This window comes from Tympanuchus pallidicinctus, unplaced genomic scaffold, assembly GCF_026119805.1.
Source record: "Tympanuchus pallidicinctus isolate F22 unplaced genomic scaffold, pur_lepc_1.0 scaffold19, whole genome shotgun sequence".
NCBI lineage: Eukaryota > Metazoa > Chordata > Aves > Galliformes > Phasianidae > Tympanuchus > Tympanuchus pallidicinctus.
In genome coordinates, this window is record NW_026294710.1 from 75,001 (window position 1) to 95,806 (window position 20,806).

At 48.6% G+C, this 20,806-nt stretch overlaps 3 protein-coding genes across 3 annotated transcripts; 2 read left to right on the forward strand and 1 right to left on the reverse strand.

The window, feature by feature from the left end:
- Nucleotides 1-1,530: 1,530 nt before the first annotated feature.
- Nucleotides 1,531-2,573, forward strand: LOC128079519 (olfactory receptor 14J1-like). The gene has a single exon (XM_052680804.1). The coding sequence runs from the start codon at nucleotides 1,623-1,625 to the stop codon at nucleotides 2,571-2,573; it is 951 nt and encodes a 316-aa protein (XP_052536764.1). The 5' UTR covers nucleotides 1,531-1,622.
- A 7,102-nt stretch (nucleotides 2,574-9,675) lies between these two features.
- Nucleotides 9,676-10,789, forward strand: LOC128079517 (olfactory receptor 14J1-like). The gene has a single exon (XM_052680802.1). The coding sequence runs from the start codon at nucleotides 9,701-9,703 to the stop codon at nucleotides 10,655-10,657; it is 957 nt and encodes a 318-aa protein (XP_052536762.1). The 5' UTR covers nucleotides 9,676-9,700; the 3' UTR covers nucleotides 10,658-10,789.
- Nucleotides 10,790-16,832: 6,043 nt separating this feature from the next.
- Nucleotides 16,833-18,034, reverse strand: LOC128079518 (olfactory receptor 14C36-like). Its single transcript, XM_052680803.1, has one exon. It carries the CDS (start codon nucleotides 17,787-17,789, stop codon nucleotides 16,833-16,835), a length of 957 nt encoding a protein of 318 aa, XP_052536763.1. The 5' UTR covers nucleotides 17,790-18,034.
- Between the last annotated feature and the right edge of the window lie 2,772 nt (nucleotides 18,035-20,806).

Here is a 20,806-nt window from a genome sequence, read left to right on the forward strand (position 1 = left end):
AGGATCTTAGGAGGAAATGCAATTTTACTAAACATGATATGGGAATGCAAGATAACACAATATTATAAACTAAAATTGAAATTTAGGGTAATAAATGATATAAAATGAGAGAGCGAGCGTCTGAAACCAAAAGCCTTGCTTTGAACTGCAGGCGCACGGCTGGGGAGCGAAGCCACGCACTGCAGGGCAGCGAGCAAGGGAGAGATCCTGGGACTTCCTGCCATGGCTGATCTTCCCCTCTGAACTCAGAGTCCTCTGGGTCTGCAGTTCTTCTCTCCTGAGAGCCAGGGATCCAGAAAGTTGTCCATCCACAGACCTGCAGTATTGACTCCTTAATTCCCTGTGCTTTACATGATGTTATGATGTGGAGTGCCAATAACAAGGATCGTAAAACCATGGCACCAGATGGGGCGTTTGCAGCTTTGCTCGGCACACACAATCTGCTAGGACAAAAAATGCTGCAGGAATCAGTCTGTGTACTGGTGATTAATTCATCTGACTTCAAAGTACGTTGTGCAGAGATGACCCTGTTGTCTATCAGGAGCTGCCAATGCAGAGACCTAAGGACATCCCCAGGGAGAGCAGTGAGGAAGAGAAAATGCCATCTTCTGCTGGAGAGCTGGGCCGGGCTGCTGGGACACAGGGAGCTCATAAAAGTGGGCAGTGCTGCAGAGAGACGGCTGTGCCCAGGAGCAGCTCTTGTGCACAGCACAGCCTGCAGGTGACAGGAGGAGAGCAGAGAAAGGAGAGAGAGCTTGTAGGATGTGTATGGTGTGAGCAGGCTGTGAGCTCACTGGAGGAGCATCGCTGACAGCCTCTGACAAGGTCAGTCTCACTGCAGGCTGTGACTCTGCCGCCTGCCAGGCTCGGTGCTCAGCCTGCCTGGGGAGCTGCCCAGGGCGCTGCGGGGAGATGTGTGGGGGGAAGGAGCCCCTCGGCAGGGCAGGGCAGGGCAGGGCAGGAGCCTTCTGCTGCTGGGGGCATGGGGATCACAGCTTCAGCGCTCCCAGAGTGTCTCCAAGGGCACTTTGCAAGAGGAGAGACAAGGCAGGGATTTTCCCATACCTGTCCTTAGGGAAGGAGAATGAGTTGGAGGCAGAGATCTGAAAGGAGATGTGAAATATGAACGCAGCTATAAGAGTCCTGAACTTTACGTTTCTCAGTCTGCAGTTACATGCACAAGCTCCTCATGTGCTTTCAGCCCCTCTTCTCCCAAAGGATTGCACCAGCTGAAATTTCCGTACTTCTCTGCAGACATGAATAATGCACTTGTCCAGCAAACAGGCAGCTTTCTCTAGTAGAAATTCAAGTGCACAGAGGTAGGAATGGGCACTCTGAGTGCAGACAGACGAAAGATACGAGGAATGGAAATATGTCATAGGAAGAAAGTATCCAGGAGGCTGGGATATGATTAGGCAATGAGAGGAAAGCAAGAGCTCCTTCATCTTTGACTTCTCAAGGGATGGTGAAGCTCATGTAAATTCAAGTTATGGAGTTAAATGAACCCTGTCCTAAGAGAAAGAAAAACTGTTATAGTATAGGAGTGGAGTGTCTCTGAAAAAGCTCTTGACTGGTCATTATCTTCTGCACTCTGCACAGGACTCCATGCCCAGGAACTGCAGATGCCCAACAGCAGCTCCATCAGCCAGTTCCTCCTCCTGGCGTTGGCAGACACGCGGCAGCTGCAGCTCCTGCACTTCTGGCTCTTGCTGGGCATCTACCTGGCTGCCCTCCTGGGCAACGGCCTCATCAGCACAGCCGTAGCCTGCCACCACCGCCTGCACACCCCCATGTACTTCTTCCTGCTCAACCTCGCCCTCCTCGACCTGGGCTGCATCTCCACCACTCTCCCCAAAGCCATGGCCAATGCCCTCTGGGACACCAGGCACATCTCCTACGCTGGATGTGTTGCTCAGACCTTTCTGTTTGTCTTTCTGATGTCAGCAGAGTATTGCATCCTCACCATCATGTCCTATGACCGCTACGTTGCCATCTGCAAGCCCCTGCACTACGGGACCTTGATGGACAGCAGAGCTTGTGCCACCATGGCAGCAGCTGCCTGGGGCACTGGGCTTCTCTATTCCCTGCTGCACACTATCAGTACATTTTCTCAGCCACTGTGCCGAGGCAATGCTGTGGATCAGTTCTTCTGTGAAATCCCCCACATCCTCAAGCTCTCCTGCTCTGAATCAGACTACCTCAGGGAAATTGGTTTCATTGTGTTTACTCTTCTTGCCGTATTTGTGTGTTTTGTTTTCATTGTTGTGTCCTATGTGCAGATCTTCAGGGCCGTGCTGAGGATGCCCTCTGAGCAGGGACGGCACAAAGCCTTCTCCACGTGCCTCCCTCACCTGGCTGTGCTCTCCCTGTTTCTCAGCACTGACTTTTTGGCCTACATGAAGCCCCCATCCATCTCCTCCCCATCCTTGGACCTGGTGGTTTCATTTCTCTACTCGGTGGTGCCTCCATCATTAAACCCCCTCATCTACAGTATGAGGAACCAGGAGCTCAAGGATGCAGTGAGGAAAATGTCATGGACAAATTTCAGTAGGGTCGTCTTCTCATCTGCCTGAACAAATGACTCAGTTTTTTCTGAAACATGTCTATGTTGTCTTAGAAATATTGAATGGCCTGTACTGAAAAGGACTATAAAGATCATCTAGTTTCAACCCCACTGTTACAGGCAGGGTCACCAACCACCAGAGCAGGCTGCCCAGAGCCTCTCATTTCCAGCCTGGCCTTGAAAGCCTCCAGGGATGGGGCATCCACAACTTATGTGGGCAACCTGTCCCAGGGCTTTACTACCCTTTGGTTAAAAACCTCCTTTTAATATCTAGCCTAAACCTCCCCAGCCTCAGTTTAAAACCGCTCCCCCTTGTTCTATCACCAGCCACTGTGCTAAACAGCCATTCCCCCTCCTCTTTATACATTCCCTTGAAGTACTGGAAGGGCACAATGAAGTTTCCTCAGAATCTTCTCTTCCCCAAACTAAGCAAGTCCAGTTCCCTCAACTTTTCTTCCTAGCAGAGCTGCTCCAGCCTTCTGATCATCTTAGTGCCCTCCTCTGGACCCACCCCAAGAGGGGAAGCTGGGGGGCCCACAGGCAAATGAGGGCTCTGCAGTGCTGCTGCTGAGCCAGCAGGGCAGATGGAGAGGGACTCAGCAGTAGAGAGAGTCTGACAGTGATGACCCAAAATGGTTCATGGATGTTTGTGTTCACTGAGAAGAAATCAGAGTTTCTTGGCTTCCCCGTGGCCATTTCAGCACTGGGTCACCCCCAGGAATCCAGTGACTTGTCTGGGGGCATTGAGTGTGCTGGGTTGGGCTGCAGCTGCAGGGACAAAAACAACATTGGCAGCGTACTGCCCTGAGACCTTCTTCCCAAGTTCCATCTGCAGCTTCCAGAGGGCTCTGCTCTCCTGCAGGTCCTCTTGGAAAGCTGCCTGTCCCAGACACGATCTCTGGGGCCCTTGGAGATGGCATGGGATGCTTGTGATCACACAGTGGAGCTTTGCTCCTTCTCATTTTTTCCCATTAATAATTATCATTTCCTGTCTACTGATGTAAAGTACTTGTCCTAGTGGGAAGGTGAACCACACTGGTGGGATATGGCTGAGGAGTGTGTTCTCTTTTTAGGCAAATTGTATTGTGCTTTACTGTTGTTTGTTTTAAAGCAGGAAGCAACATCCTGTGCCTGTGTGCAGACAGTTCTGTAAGGAAAGCAGGTAAAGGAATGGTGTAAAGGAACTGTACCATCCAGCTGCAGACTGCAGTGGAGAATTCTGGTGTAGGGAAAAGTGATGCAAGGGCCAGGTGACATACAGCAGACACGTCAGGCCTGGGGAGGTGAGCAATCAGGTTGTCTGTACTGTGTCAGACCTCAAGCAATTGCTTCTCCTGCCTATGCAGATCTCCTTAGGAGACACCCTCAATCAACATCAGTTGGACAATGGTGCTCCAAAAGCAACAAGATGCACCTTGTAAAATCAGAAAACATTTTTCTTGGGTGCCTTTGAAATCTTCTTTCTTTCCTATAGGAAACATGGAGTGAAGTGTGAGTAAACTCAGAGTCAAGTGTGAGGCAATCCCAGAGTAAAGTGTGGGTAGGCCTGAAGAGAGAGTGCACACACCCAGAGTAGGGTGCCAGTAAAGCCCACAGAAAAGTGTGAGTAAACCAGGAGCAAAGTGTGAGTAATGTTGAAGAAAAGTTTGAGGAATCCTTGAGTAAAATGTGAGTGGAACACAGTCAAAACAGAAGTATGAGTAAACCCAGAGTACAGTGTTCATAAACCCAGAGTAAAGTGTGAGTAAAAGCCAGAGTAAAGTGTGAATCAGTCCAGAGTAGAGTAAGACTAAACTCAGAGTGAAGAGTGTGCATGTCTGGTGCAAAATGTGAGTAAAACCTGGAGAAAATCGTGAATACACTAGGAGTCCAATGTGAGTAAACTTGGAGTCAAGTGTGAGAAACTCCCAGAGCAAAGTGTGGGTTGGTCCAGAGCAAAGTGTTAGTAAATGTGGAGTAAAGTTTGAGGAAAACCCACAGTAAGGTGTGAGTCTACCCGTATTAAAGTGTGGATAGGCCCAGATGACAGAGTGTTCACACCAGGAATAGAGTGTCTGTAAAACCTTGAGAAAAGTGTGAGTAAGCCCTGTGTAAAGTGTGTGTAAGGTTGAAGAGCAATTTGAATAAACCTTGATTAAAGTGCGAGTGAAACACACTCAAAAATGAAGTGTGAGTAAAGCCAAAGTAAAGTGTTAGTAAATGTGGTGTAAAATATGAGTAAAATTGAGTTGGATTCGAGTGCACCCAGAGTTGCATAAGCATAACTCAGAGTAAAGAGTGTGCAAACCTGGTGTAGAGTCATTTTTGTGACTCAGTGAGTCACAAAATAATAAACCAGCCTATTCTTTGGACATCTAATGCATATGTAAGCAGCCTGCTCTTTAAGCATGTGCATTTCTTGCCTTCTGGTATGGAAGCTAGGTGGCAATATCCCCACTGCATCCAGCATGTGCGCAGCACTGATCAAAGTTTCACTGGGATTGACTGCTTGTTCAGAGTGGGCCCTTCTCACATCCCACATCCTGGGATGAGACACACTGCCCACATGGGACTTGGGCCTCACGGCATCCTTGCACCCCATGCAGAGTCTGGCAGCTGCTGTCCCCATCTCTTTCATTTGACATCACACAAACCTCCATCCCACTGCCCCAGGAAAGAAAGGCCCTGAGCCAGCAGGAGGGACAGGATCTCCCTGCCAAGGCTCTGGGGATCAGGGCTTGGCCTTTCTGCTTCACAAGACAAAGGAGGCTTTTCTCAGCATCACAGCCACCATCCCAGTGCCTTGGTCTGCCTGCAATCATGGCTTCCAATTCTCTGCTCTAACAAGTCCCTGGGGAAGCTTGCTTGTGAATGGCCCTCAGTGGGGCCCATTAATACTCCTAAAACTTCACTGTTCCTTCTGACTTTGTCTCCTTGAGCACTTTGTGCAATCTTCTCTTCTCTCTGCACTGGACGTTGATGGACTCAGCAGCAAATGCCCCCTGGGGCCCATTACAACCTGAAGAGCCGTGCTGTGCCTTGTGCCTTCCTGTCATCTTCTTCAGGTGTTGAGAACTTGTATAGATAACTGGAGAGATATCTGGAGAGAGCTTATAGAGGAAGAGACTGATGGGCATTTACAAAGTCCAGTTATTCATTTCTATGTAATCAGGTGTAAACAAGAAGTTAAAGCAGCACCTGGCAATTTATATTGATCCAGGATGTACCCTAACGAGCTTTGCTCTTTCACTGTGTGTAAAAATGTCCTCCTCCACCTCCCCACCCCTTTTCTACTCCCATTGGCCCCATGGGACTTGCATCACTTTTCCTCACGTCACTCTTCTCCTCTGCTGTCATCTGCCCAGTGTTAAAAATTCTATGCACCAACTCCCCCGGCTTTCCTCAGAAAACCAGATGCACATGGGCAGGAAAGATTTCTTTTTTTCCTTTTTTTTATTTTTTTTATTTTTATTTTTTTTCCAACAAACAGAAAGAAATGTGATGCAATTGAATGAGCAGTAAAACACAGTGAGCAACTGCATGCCTTGTTCAAGCTGCATCTAACAAGATTTGCCTTTCACTGGAATATTTGTACAATAAATAAGTTAGACGGAGATATGAAGAGATAGATATAATCATGGTTAAGGAGTTGAGAAAAGAGTTCATCAGACTTCGGAGAGGTGGAGCAATTTCCAATAAACTCCCTTAAGGTGACAGGTCATCCATATATTTGGGAGGAATCTGAGAGAACAAAGAGCAAGGAATGGGGAAATCTGGAGAGCAGTGGGAAGAGCATGTGCCCAGATAAAAAGGGCCTGCTGAAAACATGGCCTGAACCACGGTCATTGATTTAGGAGAGCTGGAGACACCTGGAGGATGAGGGACATCAAATACGCAGCAGGGTGGAGCAGCAGTGGACGCTGGGCATTGGTCACAGGGCATTGGCACTGGCACCACTGTCTGTTCCTGTACCTGAAGGCATCTGTGTCCCGCTGACACAGTTCTGGAAAATATTGTATTTAAGAAAAACTAGAAACAGGAGAAGACACAAAATCACCCAGAGTCTAGTGTTTTCTACCTAAAAATAGTGAGGAGTCATGAGATGATTAGCAGTTGAGAAATGTGTTAGTGTGTTTTTATTTATTTCTATCTTTGTCTTCAAACCATTCTTTCAATTTCATTGACATTAGTGAACATCTTTCAGACTTACAGCTTCACAAATGAGAGAAGATCCTTTTGTGTCTTGCACAGATCTTGGTGTCCACAGGATTTCCCTGCCCAGACCTGTGCATGACATCTCTCAGTCTTTGCTCTGACTGAGTCACACTGTGGTACTGAGTTCTCATTTTTCTCCGATCTTGTTTTAGATGATCATGTACGTGCAGCACAGGACTCTTCACGCTCTGTGAACATCTGCTCTCTTTCCATCAGTAAAAGGCCTTGAGGACATAGGATCACAAGAAAAGCCAAGCTGGAAGGGAACCTGGAGGATGTCTTCAGTGCAACCCGTCAGAAAGAGGGACAAATCAAGTTGTTCAGCATTTACTCCTGATGGATTTTGCAAACCTCCATGGGTAGGCACTGCAGAGCATCACTGGGTGACCTGCACTAATTCTTGGATCAACTTGTGGTGAAAATGGTGCTTTTCTGATGCACAGGCTGAACCTCTCCTCTCTCACTTCCCACACATTCTCTGTTATCTCCCACATGCACCATAGGGAAGGACCCGGCTCTGTGCTCTCCATCACCTCCTCATAGGTTCTGGCAGGCTGCACTGAGATCCCTTCATGCTTCCCTTCTCCAGGCTGGACAAGCGCAGCTCCCTCAGCCTCTCTCCGCAGGTGAAGTGTTCCAGCCTGAATCATTTGACCTGAGCCTTCCCAAATCCACTCCAGCTTGCTGTCGTATTACTTGTGTTGGGGATCTCAAATGAGGAGGCACTATTCTGGATAATGCCTTCCCTCCATCTCCTAGCCATGCTCTTGTTCATATAAAAAAAAGTGGAAGACTAACTTTTTTCCTGATTTCCAAAGAATAGGACATGGAAGAATGACAATAAACTAAAAGAGAGATTTACATTCGACATTTTGAAGACATTCCTTGCAATCCAACAATCGTGGAGTGAGGCATGGGACAGCTGTGGAACAGGTATCTCAAAGAAACAGTGGGATCCTCACCCATCCATTGTAAAGACTCTGGATGCCCTTTGTGCTACAATCCAGTTGTGGAAGCCATTTAACCACATCCCTGTGGTCCAAACAAGAGCTCAGGCATGCACAATGTACGATTTGTGACTCAGCATGTGTTGGTGTTCTCATTAGCATAAAAACACATAAGTAAACATCCTAATTGGGAAGCATCATTAGATTTGGAGTGGCTGTACAGCACATTTATGGTATTTGTGTTCAGAAGGTGGCACGCAGGCATTAGACACATTGTGGAGCACAGGGTTATGCAGTCAGCACGGACACTCCTGGGGCATGGCTTTCCTGAGGGCCCTGTGCTGCATTTGCAGCTGTATGTGAGTGTGCTGGACAGCCCAGGGAACTGACCTGACACTAAGCTGCTTCTGATGCCATTCACATGTGAGACCATAGAAAACTGATGTTTCTTCAGATGAAGAATAAAGATGTGTGTTAGTTCTGTACTGCCTTGAGCTCCGGAATGTGCAGCAGATGAAGAACAGAGGAAGATCTGATCTTCTTCGAGAGCTCATCCGGTTTGTCAGCTGTATGATTCTGCATGCTCCATGGAGACGGGTGAGAGAGGCACTTTAAGATGCCGTAAATGCAGGGGTTAGTTCTCATTTAGGATTGCCAAGAACACTGCTAATCCTTCTCTGGGCCTCAGGAAGGAGGTGGCTCTCTCAGGGATTTCCCAAATGCTTCACAAGCACTAGCACACATCCAGAAGCACCCCAGGCACCTTGGTCATCACCCAGGGTCTGTGTGTGAGCAACTGACTCCCTGCTGAAGGACCAAGGACTCAGAGCAGGAGCTCACATGCAGGCAACTCCTTGTGCACATCTGAACTCAACCAGAAGAATCCCAAACAGCCACAGCGTCTCCATCCAGGGCTGAAATGCCTGCACTGCCCCAGCTGGATCACTGCCTGGCACGGGGCAAGTTTACCCCTCACTGTCCTTGCCTGAGTGCCCCTTTCGTTACAGCAAACACTCTCTGGTAGGACTAACCATATGTATGCAATCAGTCACTGTCCACTGGACATTCGGTGGTTAATTCAGCAGATATCAAAGTACAGTCATGATGTTGTCTTTCAGGAGCTGTTGGCCATGGAGACCCAGGGACATCTCAGAGGAGATCAGTGGGAAGGACAGAAATGACATCATCTGCTGCTGAGCTGGGCTGGGCTCCTGGGACACAGGGAGCTCCTACAAGTGGGCAGTGCTACACAGAAACAGCTGTGCCCAGGAGCAGCTCTTCTGCGCAGCAAAGCAGGGCTGGGGGCATGATCTGAGGGTGACGAGAAGAAGAAGGAAGAGAGCTGACAGGCTGTGTGGCAAAATAGCAGGCTGAGAGCTCACTGGAGGAGCAATTCTCACAGCCCTTGACCTGGTAAGTCTCTCATTCCAGGCATTGTATTGGCTTTTACAGGAGGGATCACTAAATTTGGGACATCCCTAGCAGAACTGACTGAAGGCACTCCATGTTTCTTTATCATGGAAAAAGACCTGCTCCAGCTGAGGGCTTCCAGGCCGCAGCATCAGAGCACAGCCCTGAGGGCTGCGTGTCCCAGGACGGCTGCAGGCTGAACAGCTGGGGCTGCAGCTGGCTGCCCAGGGCTTTCCTGCAGAGCAGGATGCGAGTTTGATGGAAAAATGCTCCCTAGAACTTCTGTTTTTGATCTACGTATTTTTGGCATTAAAGTTCCTATGCCAACCAGCACTTCTGCAATAGAAGCAGTTTTATCTGATACATTCTGAAAAGAAAGCCTGACACCACACCATCATCACGTTCCCATGTACTCATAGGGAAAAGTCTACTTGACTGAGATAAAAAGTGCAGAGTCCCTCCTGACAAAGTCAACCTCATGAAATGTGGACCACATCATTGGGGCTGAATGAACACTCCCCACACAGAAATACTTGCCCTTGACGCTTTTATTCTTTCAACAGGTCCTGGTGCCTAGAAGAACAAAATGCCCAACAGCAGCTCCATCAGCCAGTTCCTCCTCCTGGCGTTGGCAGACACGCGGCAGCTGCAGCTCCTGCACTTCTGGCTCTTGCTGGGCATCTACCTGGCTGCCCTCCTGGGCAACGGCCTCATCAGCACAGCCGTAGCCTGCCACCACCGCCTGCACACCCCCATGTACTTCTTCCTGCTCAACCTCGCCCTCCTCGACCTGGGCTGCATCTCCACCACTCTCCCCAAAGCCATGGCCAATGCCCTCTGGGACACCAGGCACATCTCCTACACTGGATGTGTTGCACAGACCTTTCTGTTTGTCTTTCTGATGTCAGCAGAGTATTGCATCCTCACCATCATGTCCTATGACCGCTACGTTGCCATCTGCAAGCCCCTGCACTACGGGACCTTGATGGACAGCAGAGCTTGTGCCACCATGGCAGCAGCTGCCTGGGGCACTGGGCTTCTCTATTCTCTGCTGCACACTGTTAATACTTTTTCACTGCCTTTTTGTCATGGCAATGCTGTGGATCAGTTCTTCTGTGAAATGCCCCACATCCTCAAGCTCTCCTGCTCTACTTCTTACCTCAGAGAAGTTGGACTTATCATATTTAGTGCCTGCATTTTTTTGGCTTGTCTCGTTTTCATTGTTGTGTCCTATGTGCAGATCTTCAGGGCCGTGCTGAGGATGCCCTCTGAGCAGGGACGGCACAAAGCCTTCTCCACGTGCCTCCCTCACCTGGCTGTGCTCTCCCTGTTTCTCAGCACTGCCATGGTTGCCTATTTGAAGCCACCCTCCATTTCCTCCCCGGCTCTGGACCTGGTGGTGTCATTTCTGTACTCAGTGGTGCCTCCAGCACTGAACCCCCCCATCTACAGCATGAGGAATCAGGAGCTCAAAGATACCCTCAGGAAACTCTTTTTAATTTTTTTCTTCAGCATTAATTTTATCTTCATTATCTTCACATGAGTACCACAAACACAAGAAAAGCTAGGAATGGCATCATGTAATATTTCATATATTTTTTATTTATTTTTAATACTTACAATAGTTTTTACTCCACTTAAACAATATTATTGATTGGTATTTCCCATCTACATTGTTTTTTCTTACTTCTGAAAACTTTATTGTTCTTCAAGCCGTAGACTGTTTGAGAAGATTAAGAAAATAAAAACAATAAGAAAAAAATTAGACTATCATCTGCATCTCAGGGGAGCCTGCAGGAACCAAGAGCCCAGTGCAACACGGAGCAGCAGCCCTGGTGTCTGTGGGGCTGCCCCTCACCGCCCGCTGGGCGCTCCCTCTCTGCTGCCTTTGAGTTGTGCTGCTGCTTCCCTGCAGCCACAGCCACGGGCAGCAGCAGGACGTGGTCTTTTCAGTGCTGCTCTCTTTGCACCACCACGCTGTTCTCCATTCGCCTTGCATTTGTGTCAGCCCTCAGGTCCTGCATTACGTAGCACACCAACAAAAAACACTTTGCCTGTGGTGTGCCTGGAGTTGTCTCAAAGGCTTGGCAGAGCATTGCCATGTCAACAGGATGCAGGCTACAGAGTTGGGGGAGGAGGGAATGCTATGAAAAATGACACAGCCTTGCTCTGTCCAAAATGTTTTCACTGTGCTATAGGAATTTCTGACTGCAAACTTGTTTTTGATGGACTTGTTTATTGCCAACTCACTCACAGCCCTGGGTGGCCCACCTGTAAACTGAGGAGCCAAAGAAGGATGCCAGAGAGATCCTTGAGGTTCTGTTTTGAGACTTCCATGCTACAAAGTTATGGGTCAAGCATGCTCACAAGCCAAGCCCCCCCCACCTCCATGGGCTGGATCAAAGCTGGAACCCAGACCTGTGATCTCTTTCTCTGTCCCTCTCTCTCTCTCTTTCCCCCCACCCCCCCAACTCTGTCTCTCTCTTTTCTTTCTCTTCCTCTCATAAAGATGTAACACAAGACTTACTTGGGTTTCTTAGAACATCACAAAGTGTAGCTGCACATGGAAATACTTGTAGAAGTGCCAGTACCTTACAGATAACCATAGTGCTCAGATTAGCCTTAAAACTGGTGACTGTGTCTGGACACTGAGTGTCAGTTTCACTGTTATCTAACCAGGAGCTGCAAATCTGGGCACCCTTCCCTCCCTGTGTGTGTTGGGCATGATGTGTTTCCTGCTGACAGTCCTCAAAGCAGGGGCCTTATGGGTCTCTATGGGTCTCTATGGGTCAGTACGGGTCTCTATGGGTCTGTGTGGGTCTCTATGATTCCCTATGAGTCCCTATGGCTCTCTATCTTAGTCCTAGTAGGTCTCTATGGGATTTCTATGGGTCTCAAAGGTCTCTATGTGTCTCTATGGGTCTTGACAGATCTCAGTGGGTGCCTAGGACTCTTTATGGGTCTCTATGGATTTTGATGGGTCCCTATGAATCTCTATAGGTCCCTACGGGTCTCTATGGGTTCCTGTGGGTCCCTATGGGTCTTTGTGGGTCTCTATGGTTGTCAAAGGGCTACTTAGATCAATCTGTGCCCATGACAGGGGGCAGCAGGTCGGTAGGCCTCTGGACCCAAAATGGGAAGGGAAAAGGGGAAGGGTAGGGATATGGGAGCTGGGCCCAAAAACAGAACAGCTGCAATAATCCAAGGAGGAAAACGTAATTTTACTAAACATGAAATCGGGTAGCAAGATAACACAATATATAATACAATCTAATTGAAATTGAGGTGAATAAATCAAATAAAATAAGAAAGAGAGCATCCGAAACTGAACGTTCTACTTTGAACTGAAGGCGTGCGGGTGGGGAGCACCACAGCACTGCCAGGGAGCGAGAGAGGGAGAGATGCCATGGCTTCCTCCATGACTTCTTCCTCTCTGAACGCAAAGTGCCCTGGGATGTGCAGCTCTTCTTCTTTTCTCAGAACCAGGTACCCAGAAAGTTGTCAGCCCACGGAACTGGAGTATTAACTCTGCTGTGATGTGGCATACTGATAACAAGAATCATAAAACCATGGCACTCCACCCTTTACCTCACTGTATTGTGCTTAATGTATATTCATACACACAGAAAAGAATAATTAAAATGTGTCAGACACACGTGTCTATATACATATATATATATGTATACATACATAGAATTACTGACTGCACTCCCCGAAATTCAAATTCCCTTGTGGTACACATTGAACATCCCCATCCTTCTCCATCACCCACCAGGTGGACCCAAATCCCTGTGCAAAAGCAGTTCCACAGAGGAGAGGTTTGCCCTTTCCAAAAGCTGGAAGGACCCAAACTGCTTTTCCCAACATGCTCTTTACATACATGTCCATATTGTAGAGCTGTTCTGTTTGGATAAGAGGCCCCCAGCAAAAGGAAAACAGACTTAACAAACATCAAAGAGGCCAGGGCCTCCACACAAGGCTGGCTTGCCTTGCTCTGTGGGTAGGTTGGGATGCAACAGCAGGCATCAAGATACTCCCCCTTATCCTCCTTCCAAACTTATCTCTATGCAAGGATGAGCAGATGTCCAGAAACAACGACCAAGTGTTGAACGAGCAAGTGTGAGAAGTTAACTAATTAGAGATTGTGCTTACCTAGTGAAAACTGATGTTTAGCCAGTATCCGTATGTTTAGTTGAGTGTTGGGAAGATTGTGAACCCAAAGCACTCAGCCAATGAGGAACCAGGGGACAAAGAGATAAGCGTCAAGTAATAGGGCAAAATGATGGAATGCTGTTTTCTGTGTGCTCTCCTTGCAGGAGATTTATGGGGCACGATGGAGATCTCTGCTTTATCAGAGATACTGTCCTGGTAAATTATTTGGATATTTCCAACAGTGGTTTTGTTCCCACTGCTGTAACCACCCCCATAAGGCTTTTGTCACAGAATCACAGAATCACCGAGGTTGGAAAAGACCTTCAAGATCATCCAGTCCAGCCATCCACCCATCACCAATAGTTCTCACTAGACCAGGTCCCTCAACACAAAATCCAAGCATTCCTTGAATATCCATGACTTGCAGATGACACCAAGTTGGCAGGAAGTGTCGATCTGCCTGGGGGTTGCCTGGCCCTACAGAGGGTCGTGAAGCTGAAGCCAATGGTTTGAAGTTCAACAAGAATGAATGCCGGGTCCTGGGCTTTGGCCACAGCAACCCTAAAGAATGCTACAGGCATGGGGCAGAGTGGCTGGAAGACTATGCAGAGGAAATGGACCTGGGGGTATTGATTGATGATCAGAGGAACACGAGCCAGCAGAGCGCCCAGGTGGCCATGAAGGCCGACGGCATCCTGGCCTGTATCAGAAATAGCACTGCTAGCAGGAGTAGGGAAGTCATTGTCCCTCTGTACTCACATTGATGAGGCTGCAACTTCAGTGCTGTGTTCACTTTTTGGACCCTCACTGCAAAGAAGACATTGAGGCCCTGGAGCACGTCCACAGAAGGGTAAGAAAGCTGGTGAGGGGTCTGGAGCACAAGTCTTCTGAGGAGCAGCTGAGGGAGCTGGGATTGTTTAGTATGGAGAAGAGGAGGCTCAGCGGAGACCTTATTGCTCTCTGTGACTGAAGGGAGGTTGCAGGGAGCTGGGGGTCGGCCTCTTATGTGACAGTAATTGGATAAGAGGGAATGGCCTCAAGTTGCACCGGGGGAGATTCAGGCTGGACTTTAGGAAATACAACATTACCGAAATTACCAGTACCCACCAGGTCCTTCTCAGCAGGGCTGTGCTCCATGCTTTCATCCCCCAGCTTGTACTGGTATTGGGGACTGTCACAACTCTGCTGGCACACTTTGCACTTGGATTTCTTGAACCTCATGAGGTTCTCCTGGGCCCACTGCTCAGCCTGACCGGGTCCCTCTGGATGGCATCCCAGCCTTCGGGTTTGTGGACCAACCCCACAGCTTGGGGCTTCAGGACTGACAAAATAAATCATCTATTGATGGTTGTGAGACCATTTTCTGTTGATATAAACACATGACAGGAGAATCTTCAAGTGAAATGTATGGAATTGTAATCAGATATTCAACTAAGAAATTTGATCATGTCTCTAACAGACTCTCATAATCCCTATCTCAACCCCTTCACTTCACAATCACACCTTATTCGTGTCATTGCTTGTTGGCAGAACACACAGGTTTTGAACAAAGATTGTCAAGAGGGAAGTACAGGCAGAATAAAATCTCATCAAAAATCTCTGCTGCACACCTTGAGACCTCAGTAAGAATCACAACTGCTGCCATCTGACCAGACTGCTGTGTTAGCTTCACAAAAACAAGGTCAAATATCCCACTGGTTTTATGTTTTTTGTTTGTTTGTTTGCTTGCTTTTGTTTATTTATTTTTGTTTGTTTGTTTTAATGAATATTGTCAGAACAATATATTAAATGAAATGCTTTGTTACTTCTATATGAACAATATTACATATTTTATGAGAATCATAAGACATAGAATGGTTGGGCTGGGAAGGAGCTCCGCAGATCAGCAGGTTCCAATCCCCTGCCGCAGGGAGGGCCACCGACCTCCAGTGATGAGAGCTGCCTCAAAAGTAATGCCACCATTTTATTATGTTGGGCCATCAGATCAGAGGCGGATGTTGGAGGTATGGCTGTAGAGGCTGAACCTTCCCACCAGCGTCCCATTACGTGTTGCTGCCGTGTGACAGATGGCAGCAGAGGGGCAGTCTGACAGCACGGCATCTGACATGGCAGTGCATATGAAGCAAAGGCATGCCTTTAAATGTCTCCAAGATGAAAAAAAGTTGCACTCCTTGACATTCACCGATGCCTGCTGAATGTTTGTGGAGACCAAGCAGTGGATGTGAGCAGAGCGAGGCAGTGGGCGATGCGTTTCAGCAGTGGTGACGGTGGGTCACCTTCGCTGGTGCAGATGGTGATGAGCATGGTGTGCAGGCTCTTGTTCATCGCTGGCAAAAATGCATAGCTAACGGTGGTGACTGTAGAAAAACAGTGCTTTGTAGCTGAGAATTTGCTCTATCCAATAGTGTTACTGTGCTCTTTGTGTCTGTTGTAGTTCCCATGGAAATAAATCGGAAGCCTTGCTTTTGAAGGAACCTAGGCGTATGCAGCCTGAGAAAACTTCCATTCACTAAACGTGGCCCAGGTGAGCCAAAAGGTTGGACACCCATGGGCCAAGGATGAGAGTGGGCAAGAGAGTAAAGGTATGGCTAGGGTACTGGAGTTCTGAATTTGGGCTTCAGGAGAAGCTTTGAGGTTCAGCATTATTGCAGTGGATTCCTGTCAGGGTGATGAATGCACTTCGAGGTACAAAGAAGGCTTAAGGTCTGTGGGTTTTGCAGTCTGAGTGAGTCACAGCAGCACCAACACTGCCTGAACCCCTCTTTCCTTTTCCAGATCTTCATTTTTTGCTGGCCAAGCTCCTCTTCCCTCCTCTCCATCTCCCATCTCTGCTCTCCAGGCTTCTCCTGATCTCCCCATCTCCTTAGAGGCAGCTTTCTACCTAACAGCCTATGCTCCAGGATGGCTCCTATAGGTCCTGGGTAGCTTTTGTACATGATTTCTCTATCACAGACTATCCTGGAGACAGTGGAATCCTCTGCGTGCAAAATGGAGAAGCCCTTAAGGAAGACGGGAAACCTCTGAGATGAGAATCCATATCCAAGTCCTTTTCCTATGCAGGGTGTCACAGGGAGTGAGGAAGAGGGGATCTCAGAACCGACGTGCAAACCAGCTGCTGCTGGCCTGTCAGAGGCACTGACAGATGTGAGCCTGCCAGCACAGACCCCAGCCAGGAGCCAAGGGACGGCCAGTCAGCTATTGCAGGCTGAAGTCACCACACAGTTGCATTAACAGCCGTGTGCTTCCTGCTGGATTGTGGGTTTCTGAGAACAATTGACCCCAGAAGCTCCAGAAATGTCTCCCAGGAAGGAAGACAGACAAAGTCATTGCATGTCCTTTGTTTTGTTAAGATTCAGGAGAGAGCCTGCTTCCCCATGTACAGCATGTCTGGATGACACTGCACAGGTACAAACTGAGTAGTAATTGATGTGGATAATGATAATTTCAGTGAAAAAAATTAGAATACGTAAAACACAGAATAAAACATTCAATAAATTACACTTAGAAAATGAATATATAAACCAAAAGCAGGCAGTTTGATTCTGTTAAAATCTGCATTATAAATCTTACATAGAAAAAGGTGGGCAGTTCACTGATTTCAAAACACATTTGGCCATTACTTTCCACAGAGCATCCTTGAGATCCTGGTTCCTCATGCTGTAGATGAGGGGGTTCATTACTGGAGGCACCACTGAGTACAGAAATGACACCACCAGGTCCAGAGCCGGGGAGGAAATGGAGGGTGGCTTCAAATAGGCAACCATGGCAGTGCTGAGAAACAGGGAAACCACAGCCAGGTGAGGGAGGCACGTGGAGAAGGCTTTGTGCCGTCCCTGCTCTGAGGGCATCCTCAGCACGGCCCTGAAGATCTGCACATAGGACACAACAATGAATAGAAAGCACCCAACAGCTAAACAAACACTAACAAGGAGAATCCCAAATTCCCTGAAGTAGGAGTTTGAGCAGGAGAGCTTGAGGATGTGGGGCATTTCACAGAAGAACTGATCCACAGCATTGCCATGACAAAAAGGCAGTGAAGAAGTATTAACAGTGTGCAGCAGAGAATAGAGAAGCCCAGTGCCCCAGGCAGCTGCTGCCATGGTGGCACAAGCTCTGCTGTCCATCAAGGTCCCGTAGTGCAGGGGCTTGCAGATGGCAACGTAGCGGTCATAGGACATGATGGTGAGGATGCAATACTCTGCTGACATCAGAAAGACAAACAGAAAGGTCTGTGCAACACATCCAGTGTAGGAGATGTGCCTGGTGTCCCAGAGGGCATTGGCCATGGCTTTGGGGAGAGTGGTGGAGATGCAGCCCAGGTCGAGGAGGGCGAGGTTGAGCAGGAAGAAGTACATGGGGGTGTGCAGGCGGTGGTGGCAGGCTACGGCTGTGCTGATGAGGCCGTTGCCCAGGAGGGCAGCCAGGTAGATGCCCAGCAAGAGCCAGAAGTGCAGGAGCTGCAGCTGCCGCGTGTCTGCCAACGCCAGGAGGAGGAACTGGCTGATGGAGCTGCTGTTGGGCATCTGCAGTTCCTGGGCATGGAGTCCTGTGCAGAGTGCAGAAGATAATCACAAGTCAAGGCCATTCTCAGGGACACTTCTGCTACACTATAACAGTTTTTCTTTCGCTTAGGAAAATGTTCAGCTAGCATCATAACTTGAATTTAATTTCCTGAGCTTCACCATCCCTTAAGAACTAGAAGCTTAAGGAGTTCCTGCTTTCCTCTCATTTCCTAATCATATCCCAGCCTCATGGATATTTTCCTTTTATGAGCAATTTCCTTGTTTCATATCTTTCCTTAGTCTGCACTCAGAGTGCGCATCCCTACCTCTGTGCACTTAAATTTGTTTCAGAGAAATCTGCCTGTTTGCAGGATAAGTGCATTCTTCACGTCTGCACAAAATGGCAATCATTTCAGCTGGTGCTGTCCTTTGGGAGAGGAGAGGCTGAAAGCACTTGAGGAGATACGGCGGCACATTGAGAAAGGTACAATTCAGGATTTGCAGAAATGTATTCATATTTCACAGCTCCTTTCAGATTTCTGCTCCCAGAACTTCCCCCATCCCTTGCAAGAGGAAATGGAAAATCCCTGCCTTCTCTCCTCTTGCTAAGCATCCTTGGAAACACCCTGTGGTGCATTGAAGCTGTGATCCCCCTGCCCCAGGCAGCAGCTGTGGCAGCAGAAGGCCCCTGCCCTGCCCTGCCCTGCCCTGCCGGGGGGCTCCTTCCCCCCACACGTCTCCCCACAGCGCCCTGGGCAGCTCCCCAGGCAGGCTGAGTGCTGAGCCTGGCAGGCAGCACAGTCCCTGCCCCGGCACGCAGCCCCTGGGGCACAGCAGGACCTGCTCTGCAGGACAGCCCTGGGCACCCGGCTGCAGCCCTAGCTGCACAGCCTGCAGCCGTCCTGGGACACGCAGCCCTCAGGGCTGTGCTCTGATGCTGCAGCACGGAAGCCCTCAGCTGGAGCAAACCTATTTCCATGATAAAGAAACAGAGCTTATGCAGCCTGATCTGCAATGAGATGTCCAAATTTTAGTGGTCCCTCCAGTAAAAGCAGCTGCATTACCAGCAGCCAGAGACTTACCTTGTTAAGGGCTGTGAGAAATGCTTCTTCAGTGAGCTCACAGCCTGGTCACAGTGTACACATGCTGAAACCTCTCTCTTCTTTCCCTTCTGTCCTCGTGACACCTGCAGATCATTTACCCAGCCCTGCTATGTGCTGCACTGGAGCTTCTCCTGGGCACAGCTGCCTCTGCAGTGCTGCCCACTTGTAGGAGCTCCCTGTGTCCCAGGAGCCTGGCCCAGCTCAGCAGCAGGGGATGAGATTTCTTTCTCTCCCTGCAGATCTCCATGGCCATCCTGAGCTGACAGCTCCTGCAAGGCAGCAGGGTAATCAGTGCAGAACGTACTTCAAAGTCAGCTCTATTCAGCAGCACATCCAGAGGATTCCAAAAGCACAGTCATTCATACTGAATGATGTTTGATGTTTGATTACAGAAGCAAATGCCAAATCTGGAGACCTTGGCTAAAGACCCATAAGAATAAAAACAACACACAGAGAAGAACAGAGAGAGTTTGACTTCCCCGTTCAAGGCAGCGAATCATTTGAGACAGTGCAGAATCATTTAGGTTGGAGTGGACTTTAATGATCACCTCGTTCCAAGTCTCCAGCCATAGGTAGGGTGTCCAGCCACCAGATCAGGCAGCCCAGAATCCCATCCATCCTGACCTTGAGTGCCTTCAGGGATGGGGCACACAGAACATTGTGCGACCTGTTCCACTACCTCTGACTAGAAATTTTCTTCCTAAAAGGTGAACTAAATCTCCCCTCTTTAAGCACACAGACACTCAGTGATGCCCAAGGTGCCTGAGGTGATCCCAGCTGTGTGCTGGTGCTTGTAAGCTGTGGTGGCAAATCTGTGAGACAGACACCTCCTTCCTGAGCATCAGCTGAGGGCCAGAAGGGAGGCATTCTTGGCCATCCTAAATGCCACCACAGCCCTGTGCTTAGGGCACCCACTGTGCCTTTTTCTCCTGTCCCCATGGAGCATGTGGTGTTTTTCTGCTGACCAAATGGATGAGCTCACAGCAGAAGAGCCAGATCTTCCTCTCTGCTCCACCTGTGACATACTCTGGAGTTCAAGGCATTACAAAGCTATGATACATCTACATTCTTTCACTGATGACACCTTAGTGTGCTCTGTGCTCTCACTTGAATGGCACCAGAAGTCTACGGTCATGACAGTTCCTAGAGAGTTGACAGGAAAATGGCAAATCTTAAAGAAGAGGACAAAAGTGGACATTGGCAATTACAGAGCTGTCATTCTCACTTCAAAGACTGGTAAACTTAAGGAGAAAATGGTGCGAGGAGTTAATGAAAAACACCTGAAGGACAATTCTGTCATTGGTCACAGGCAATGCTAGATCACGAAGGTCCTGTTTAACTTAATGGCCCTTTATGACAACATCACTCATTGAGTTGACCAAGGGAAGCCAGTTATCCTTCAGGAGGTTATCCTTTAGGATTTCAGGAGAGCCTTTGATACTATTTCTCAAGTATCCTCCTGGGCCGAACGTCCTGCATACGGCTACACAGAAACATAATGTGATGGGTGAGCAGTTGGCGAATGGGTCGGACCAAAGAATTACAGTAAATGGGGTTCCGTCAGTCTGATGGATGGTCATCAACAGGGTTCCCCAGGCCTCCATTTTAGAGCCAATTCTCTGTAATGTTCTAATCACTGACTTGCATGCAGGACTAGAAGATGTTTTGAGCAAGTTTGCTGATGATACCGGATTGGATGGAGCTGTTGCCTCCATTGAGGTTGGAGAGGACTTGTAGAGTGTTGTGGACAAGTTAGAGAACTGGGTAAGCACCAACCACATGAAGTGTAAAAAGAACAAGTGCCTGATTCTGCATCTGGTAGGGGCAACCCTGGACGCAGACACTCACTGGATATGGGACACTGGAGAGCAGTCCCACTGCAAGGGATTGGGGGTCCTGGTCAACATGAAATTGAACGTGAGTCAGCAGTGTGCC